The sequence below is a fragment of the Coregonus lavaretus genome (genome assembly GCF_964263955.1).
Source record: "Coregonus lavaretus genome assembly, chromosome: 29".
Taxonomy (NCBI): Eukaryota; Metazoa; Chordata; class Actinopteri; order Salmoniformes; family Salmonidae; genus Coregonus; species Coregonus lavaretus.
The window spans coordinates 25,041,618-25,050,725 of NC_140016.1; the positions used below are offsets into that span (position 1 = coordinate 25,041,618).

General features: G+C 45.7%; 2 protein-coding genes across 2 annotated transcripts; one reads left to right on the plus strand and one right to left on the minus strand.

Annotated features, from left to right (window-relative positions):
* Nucleotides 1-1,130: 1,130 nt before the first annotated feature.
* On the minus strand, nucleotides 1,131-3,197 carry LOC311105182 (beta-crystallin A1-2-like; the record flags this gene model as incomplete). The annotated part of the gene is made up of 5 exons (XM_084147238.1): nucleotides 1,131-1,278; nucleotides 1,436-1,578; nucleotides 1,757-1,898; nucleotides 2,865-2,983; nucleotides 3,123-3,197. 5 exons carry the CDS (start codon nucleotides 3,195-3,197, stop codon nucleotides 1,131-1,133), a joined length of 627 nt encoding a protein of 208 aa, XP_084003364.1.
* Nucleotides 3,198-5,682: 2,485 nt separating this feature from the next.
* Nucleotides 5,683-7,032, plus strand: LOC311105277 (beta-crystallin B1-like; the record flags this gene model as incomplete). The annotated part of the gene is made up of 5 exons (XM_084147369.1): nucleotides 5,683-5,772; nucleotides 5,910-6,028; nucleotides 6,214-6,346; nucleotides 6,555-6,697; nucleotides 6,861-7,032. The coding sequence occupies 5 exons, from the start codon at nucleotides 5,683-5,685 to the stop codon at nucleotides 7,030-7,032; spliced, it is 657 nt and encodes a 218-aa protein (XP_084003495.1).
* Between the last annotated feature and the right edge of the window lie 2,076 nt (nucleotides 7,033-9,108).

Below are 9,108 nucleotides of genomic sequence, written 5' to 3' on the forward strand. Positions count from 1 at the left end.
CACTGGGAATGTGATGAAATAAATAAAAGCTGAAAGAAATCATTCTCTCTACTATTATTCTGACATTTCACATTCTTAAAATAAAGTGGTGATCCTAACTGACCTAAGACAGGGAATTTGTACTAGGATTAAATGTCAGGAATTGAATTGAAAAACTGAGTTTAAATGTATTTGGCTTAGGTGTATATAAAGTTCAACTGTACATGGACTCAAAACATCCAATTTCATTGTTGTGAACAACTGTAATTTTGAGAGTAAAAAAAAACAAAAACATCTACAACCAGGAAAAACAACAACTGAGAACATAATTTGCGAAAGTATAGAAACGAATTTGGTAAAGAAAAATCACAATCAATTTTATAGGGCCCCCCTTAGAGTTGTTTATGAACCATTATTTTACAAGGTATGTTGACAGAAAAGACAGTGCACTACTTTCTCTTGTACACTAAGGACCCGGGGAAGAGAAGAATCTGCCTATTTGAAAGCTAGAAAAAAATGAGTAGCTCTCGAGATTTAATTTATTTTCAAAATCGCTCCCATGCTAGAAAAAGTTGGAGACCCCTGTCCTACACTCACACACAACACACACGCATAATGATAGGACAGGCCTGAGGGACTGAAGTGAACATGTGTTTATTAGGTAACCTGTGGTTCAACCTCCTACACACAACATCACATCAGAGCTGAACTACAGTGGCAGCCATTTTGAAACTGTTGTCTGAGGATGCGTTGATCTCTCCTCTGGTTCGAGCAGGGTGTGTGGCTCCCAGCTCAGCCTAGGTGACCTGGACAGGGGTTGGGGGTTCAGGTAGAACAGCGCAAGTGTGTGTGTCTGTGTGCGGGTGCTCTCACCTGGTAAAAGACACAGTGTGTGTTATATCAGTATAGGTATGTCTGTGAGTGTCAGTCATGTCAGTATGTATGTGTGTGCGTGGTCCTCTGCTTTTACAGTGTGATATAGTCTCTTATCGTACCTCGGAGCGGCTGTGTGTGTCAGTGCTACGTGGTGAGTCGGTAGTTAGGGGCGGCTGCTCTTCCAGTCAGGGTAAGGTAGGGGGGGGAGGGTATGGGGTAGAGCAGCGTCTGGGCTGGGGGTTGCTGTCCGTGGGCCTCTCAGCCTCCAGTCCCTCTTAGTGCTGGATACGGCGGATAGACTGGATCTGGGGGGTCTGGCAGTGGGAGCCCCAGTTCTTCCAGTGCTGGTAGTCTCCACTGTGTCTCTCACACTCCATGATGTACTGCTGGCCCCTGTAGCCGGGGTACTGGTAGCACACAAAGCTGATGGAAAAGATAGGGGATATTAATTAACACTGAGTTTTGGTGTCTCTGGGGTGTGTATCAATCGTGTGTGCAAAGTATTAAACCACAGCTTCCACAGCTGTTTGCTCACGCGTTGCATGTGTGTGTTTGTAGTGAATAATAGAGGTTAACTTACGCGCCACACTGCACGTGCATGGAGCCAACCTCGGGCATGGACCAGCCCATGGCTTGCAGGGAGGGGTAGTCGTCACACAGCTCAACACTGCGGCCCATGAAGTTCTCTCTCTCAAAGATCATCATACGACTGCTCATGTGGGACTGAGAGAGAGAGGAGTGTTACATACAAACACAAAGATGATCATATTCCCCCAAAAATGGTGTTTCTCGAGGAAGGCCCTAATAGAATGTATCTGTTTGGCAAAAAACTGCATTGACACACTTTCACTCTCTCTTTCTCTTTGTCATCTTCTCTCGCTTTCTCTCACACTTTACTCACAGCACAGTAGATGGGACGCAGGGACATGAGGCGCTCCACATGGTAGGACAGGGAGCCGCTGTAGGCATCCCAGTGAGGGTACTCTCCTCTCTCCAGGATAAACTGCTGGCCCTGGAAGTCATGGTGCTCAAAGCCCACCCAGCTAGAGGGGGGGGGGGGGGTAGAGTTTACACATTGTACTACCGTCTTATACACACACATTGAACACATTCACTCATCCACCTTACACATACATGAACGCACACACACGTGGGGCACGTAGAGAGCTTCAAGTTCCTCTGTGTCCACATCACCAAGGACTTCATATGGTCCTATCACATCAGCACAGTCACGAAGAAGGTTCGACAGCGCCTCTTCCCACTCAGGAGGTTCAAAAGATTTGGCATGGCCCCACAGATCCTTCAAAACTTCTGCAGCTGCACCATTGAGAGCATCTTGACTGGTTGCATCACCGCTTGGTATTGCAACTGCACCGCCCTCGATTGCAAGCGCTGCAGAGGGTGGTGTGGACGGCTCAGTACATCACTGGGGCCGAGCTCCCTGCCATCCATTACCTCTATAACAGGCGGTGTCAGAGGAAGGCCCAGTCACCCAAACCATAGACTGTTCCCTCTGCTACCTCACGACAAGCGGTAACGGAGCGCCAAGTCTGGGACAAAAAGGCACCTGAACAGCTTCTACCCCCAAGCCAGAAGACTGCTGAACAGTTAATCAAATGGCTACCCACACTATTGCATTGATCCTTTTTTGCACCGACTCTCTTACATTGACTATGCACACTCACTGGACTCTACCCACACACTCACACTGACACTCCAACACACACACATACACACACACGCACATTGATGACACATACACACACTTTCACATTCTATAGCCTCGTTATTGTTATTTATTGTGTTACTATTTTACATTTTTATTTGCAAATGTTCTTACTTTTTAACTGCATTGTTGGGAAAAGGCTTGTAAGTAAGCATTTCATGGTAAAGTCTATATACACACACACACACACACACACAGAGCGAGAGAGAGAGAGAACACACCTGGATTCCTCTATCCCTAACCAAATATACACACTAAACAGATGGAACAATGTGAGACTCACGCTCCACTCTCCACTCTGATGGAGCGGATGATGTCCAGACCACACTCGTGGATGTTACAGCACTCAGAGGTAAACTCCTGGCACTTGCCCTGGAAGTGCTCCTGCTCGAACACAGTCACCTACAGAGAGACGGAGGGAGGGAGAGAGGGAAGAAATGGAAGATGAGGTAGAGAAAAGGGACATTTAATGTGACAGAGCCCATCCCACTTATGCAAAGGTGTGTGCTCCTGCATGTGTCTAAATCTAAGGGTGTGTTACCTTGAAGAAAGGAGCCACACCCATTCCCGAGTTGACCAGGGGTTGCATCATTGGGGATCTAGTTGTTCTGTGCATCTTTACACCTAAAAGGCAGGAGGAAACGTTCAGTTACACAATCTCCCCAACTCTCTTAACACTCAGTCACCTCAACACCAACAATACACACATAGAGTACATTTATTTTTTTATTTGTATTCTATTCTATGTTATTCTGTAATCAAAGCTTCACACTGGTATTCAAGTGTACACGACTAAGTATCAATTTCACCCAAAAACCTTTCCCTTTAACATTTCTCGTATCCACTATGAACTATTTTGACAAACAGTCTTCAATGAACGACCTGTCCGCTAAACTAAATTGATACTAATAATGCCGATTAATTAATCTATGATAAAGCAACATTATTATTTATTTTTTATCTAACAAGCTCGCTCCCTAGTATAGCCAATCGTATGAGACAAATAATACACAACAAATCGATATTAGTGTGACCTAGCGATTAGACAGCACATCGTTTATTGTCCATTCAAGTTAGTAGGCTTCACCCGAACAGAACAGCGTAATATGGAGACCAGGATCAGTTAAACGAGTCTATACATTATGCATCCAATCTATGCAATGTGAACTGCAGGTTAACGTGTTATTACATGGTTAGTGCTTTTTGGTGAGTTTTAAATTAATGTGCAAAGGCGTCTTGAAGAAGCCCGTTATAACATATCTGACTGACTGTCCCTATAATTTGCATTAAATGCGTAACGGAGTTGGCACCTTACCTAGTTTGGCACTTATTCGTGATGAGCTCGGAAGTGGCACGCGCCTAACGCTATCTCGCGTAGAGCTTTGAGAGATCCTGGCGCTTCAGTTTTATATGGACTGACGAGAAGCGCGCCTCTTGGAGCGCGTCCATCGTGCAGGGCTTTGGTGCGCGCACAATACCTTTTTTCCCACCAGGAACACTGGACGACAGCGTGCTCCTGTTCTTGCTGGTCGTTCCATCGAAACCGCGCGACACGCCAGCTCAGCACATACTATGGAACGCCAGTCCTTGCTGTGCACAGCGATCGGGGTTTGCCCTGAATGGGAAAGGAACAATAGTGACCCGGTCAGTTCGTGCCGGTCAGCAGTAGGAGCGTGGCGGTCACAAAGACCGGGATAGAGGTGGAGAATGTGGAGATTAAAGGTGGACAGGCACCGTTTGTGTAGAGAAAATGTCAGTATACAAATATGCATATAATAGAATATGGACAGGATAGAAAAGTTTGAGTATGAGAACGTTTTTGACATATCTTCTATAGTATGGCCTCAGTCACCAAACACACACACACAAACACAGGCCTGAATCATGCCACACATCCATCCTTGAGTCCCCCATCCATCCTTTAGTTATATACTGTCCATGGTATCCTGGCCCCTCAAGCAAAGAAACTTAACAAGGTAACAAAAAATTAAAGAAACACTGCACCACTCAACTTCACTCCTCATACTTCACCTAAATCATTCTAACACCCTATAGACCTTATACTCTCTTAATCAAAACCCTATAGTCTGAGTTCCAATAATGCATCAATTAAACAGTATTTATTGATTACGGCTTCAGGCCTGAGCTCCTATTCAACAGTTTCAAAACGGATGAGATGAGACTATCAGAAATGTTATTTTTGTAATGTAAGCTGGTGACTGATTATGATCATTGTCAGATGATATAGCACAATTCACATGTCCTCTCATATTGTAAATAGGGAGCCTATTCAGTAAATATCATGAACACAATGAATTAAACCAATATCCACACAAGAGCAATGTACATACAGGTCTTTGTCACTGGTTATAAAAACGTAATCAGTTTGTGTGCTTGCTTATCACAGATACTTCTGTGTTATGTCTCTAGCTCTCAGATACTGTATCTGTTTGTGGTAGACCCTATCATCATGTACAGTATTCCACTATCAACCCCCCTCCAATCCTTCTCAATGAACTATGGATCTCATTGGTCCCTGTGGCTGCACCCTCCCCTCTGGCTGTCCCTCTCTGATGATGCAGTGGTTCTATTGTCCCGTGGTTCTGACCTCAGCAGGTTTGTTTCTCTGTGTTTAATCCCCCTCCTCTGGGCGCCAGCGTATAAAAGGGCAGGGCACGCTCCGAGCCACACACACTCTCTGAGTGAGGCAGATCACACACACACAGGTAAGAGCAGCAGACACACACACATGATACACATGCTGGCGGCACCTGCATACACCGGTAAAGGGAGTAGGGGGAGACAGAAGATTGTCAACTGCTCAGCAGCATTTTCACTTTGAAATCAGTAATTAGAAGTAGCTAGTTATAATGATACGTTACATTGATATTACACATCACTATAGTAAAACATATAGACTGCATCCCCAACCCCATCCTTTCTCCAAATATCCCTCTTCCCCTAATACCCTCCATCCATTCACTCATCCTCATCTCGTCTTCCTTATTTCATAATAGGGAAGTATTCCCAGCGCGTTGAATGTGTCTCCTTTACTGTTTTGAGACTGTTTCATGCTCATCCTCTCTCTCCCTCCAGTCATCATGTCCAGTGATAAGTCCAAGGCTGCTTCCCAGACCGACGGGAAGGCTACCCAGAGCAAGAAGTCTGAGATGGGCATGATGTCCTACAAGGCAAGTAGTCCCCAACTAACAGGACTTCTCCTGGCTCCAATCTAATGGAATATCATTGGATCACTGAAACAGTCAGACGTCATCAGTGTTTATGTTGTACTTATCTGCCTGTCTCTCGTTCTCTGTTTCCCCCTCAGATGTTTGTGTTCGACCAGGAGAACTTCCAGGGTCGCATGGTTGAGATCAGCAACGAGTGCATGAACGTGTGTGAGATGGGCATGGACCGCGTCCGCTCCCTCCGCGTTGAGTGTGGACCGTGAGTCAACCACTCCAGTTTCTTTAACTATATGTTAGTTGCTAGAATGTAATATTGTCCTGCTATCTCTGTAGCTTTGTGGGATAATGGTAGAAGTAGCAGTATATTTACATGCCTTTTAATCATAATTAGATATGTCAATGCGGCTGTACAATCATGTAACACTCTCTTTCTATTCTGTATAGCTTCGTGGGCTTCGAGCAGATGAACTTCTGTGGTGAGCACTACATCCTGGAGAAGGGAGAGTACCCCCGTTGGGACTCTTGGAGCAACTGCCAGAAGAACGACTACCTGCTGTCCTTCAGGCCCGTCCGCATGGTGGGTACACTCCTCTCGCCTTCCACCATTCCTCTCTCTTTGTCATCTGTCAATTCTGTTCTCTCATTTTTCTCTCTGACCTCTCTTTCTCTCTCGCTCTCTCTTTACTCTCTAACTCTCTCCATTTTTGTCTCTCTCCTGTAAATGTCTCTCCTTCGTAACACCTCCCTCATTCTCACACACATCTATCCTTTCCCCTCTCTCCCAGGACCCAGAGAAGCACAAGATCTGCCTGTTCGAGGTTGGAGAGTTCAAGGGTCGTAAGATGGAGATCATGGATGATGACGTTCCCTCTCTGTTCTCCTACGGCTTCACCGACAGGGTCGGCAGCATCATGGTCAGCTGCGGAACGTAAGTGTTGCTATGGAGATGGCAAAAGCAATTAGCAAAAGCAATCAGTTTAATCTCACAACTAAGATCCCATAGATCTAGAAAGAAAAGATTGTGGGAGAACGGCTGTTATATTAGTGACCTACGTAGTGGCATAATTTGGTCTTCTCCATTTTCCTCCCAGCTGGGTGGGCTACCAGTTCCCCGGATACCGTGGCTCCCAGTACCTGCTGGAGAAGGGCGACTTCAAACACTTCAACGAGTTCGGCGCCCGCCACCCCCAGTTCCAGTCCGTGAGGCGTATCCGCGACATGCAGTGGCACCAGCAGGGATGCTACACCATGGCCAGCAAGTGAGGCTCAGGGAAGGAGAGAAAGAGAAAGAGCGGAAGAGAGGGAGAGGGGCGGAGGAAGAGAGAGAGGGGGAGAGATGTCTGAGGCCTTGCCGAACCCCTGGCTGAAGCTAACCATCTGAAACAGCAAGGGAGAGGGGTGACGTTAAATATCTCCCACTCTGTGAAACCTCAATGGAAGGACCACCTGGCTAGAGAACACCTGAAAATCAGACAACCCCTCCATCACTCTCTATCTCTACTCTTCTCTCCTGTGGTCCAACCTTGGCTCCCCCCCCCCCCCCCCCCCCCTCGTCCTGCATTCCTTTCCATTGCAGCACCAAAGAGGGAACGAGAAATATCTTGCTGATGATTCTCGGCTCAGGGTATGATGCACCATGGTAAAAGGAGCTTCTATCTCCTCCCCCCACTTCCTAACCCTGTGTATCGCACACCCTCTCTGCTGTGCAGAATCCTGGCCAACTTTTCAATAAAAAGGAAAATCTTGATTTCAAAACGTTGTCTTTGTATTGTGACCAATGACTCTCATGACCAAGATGACACTGTGAATAAAAGGGCTATCAGGTCATAACATGAAAATCATATCAGTACAGATTAATCAATGTTGATGAAAAGGTCATCAAAATACACATACCGATAGGAGAATATGCAACAACAAAAAAACATGAAATATATACAGTGGGGGAAAAAAGTATTTAGTCAGCCACCAATTGTGCAAGTTCTCCCACTTAAAAAGATGAGAGAGGCCTGTAATTTTCATCATAGGTACACGTCAACTATGACAGACAAAATGAGATTTTATTTCTCCAGAAAATCACATTGTAGGATTTTTTATGAATTTATTTGCAAATTATGGTGGAAAATAAGTATTTGGTCAATAACAAAAGTTTCTCAATACTTTGTTATATACCCTTTGTTGGCAATGACACAGGTCAAACGTTTTCTGTAAGTCTTCACAAGGTTTTCACACACTGTTGCTGGTATTTTGGCCCATTCCTCCATGCAGATCTCCTCTAGAGCAGTGATGTTTTGGGGCTGTCGCTGGGCAAAACACAGACTTTCAACTCCCTCCAAAGATTTTCTATGGGGTTGAGATCTGGAGACTGGCTAGGCCACTCCAGGACCTTGAAATGCTTCTTACGAAGCCACTCCTTCGTTGCCCGGGCGGTGTGTTTGGGATCATTGTCATGCTGAAAGACCCAGCCACGTTTCATCTTCAATGCCCTTGCTGATGGAAGGAGGTTTTCACTCAAAATCTCACGATACATGGCCCCATTCATTCTTTCCTTTACACGGATCAGTCGTCCTGGTCCCTTTGCAGAAAAACAGCCCCAAAGCAGGTTTCCACCCCCATGCTTCACAGTAGGTATGGTGTTCTTTGGATGCAACTCAGCATTCTTTGTCCTCCAAACACGACGAGTTGAGTTTTTACCAAAAAGTTCTATTTTGGTTTCATCTGACATTCTCCCAATCCTCTTCTGGATCATCCAAATGCACTCTAGCAAACTTCAGACGGGCCTGGACATGTACTGGCTTAAGCAGGGGGACACGTCTGGCACTGCAGGATTTGAGTCCCTGGCGGCGTAGTGTGTTACTGATGGTAGGCTTTGTTACTTTGGTCCCAGCTCTCTGCAGGTCATTCACTAGGTCCCCCCATGTGGTTCTGGGATTTTTGCTCACCGTTCTTGTGATCATTTTGACCCCACGGGGTGAGATCTTGCGTGGAGCCCCAGATCGAGGGAGATTATCAGTGGTCTTGTATGTCTTCCATTTCCTAATAATTGCTCCCACAGTTGATTTCTTCAAACCAAGCTGCTTACCTATTGCAGATTCAGTCTTCCCAGCCTGGTGCAGGTCTACAATTTTGTTTCTGGTGTCCTTTGACAGCTCTTTGGTCTTGGCCATAGTGGAGTTTGGAGTGTGACTGTTTGAGGTTGTGGACAGGTGTCTTTTATACTGATAACAAGTTCAAACAGGTGCCATTAATACAGGTAACGAGTGGAGGACAGAGGAGCCTCTTAAAGAAGAAGTTACAGGTCTGTGAGAGCCAGAAATCTTGATTGTTTGTAGGTGACCAAAT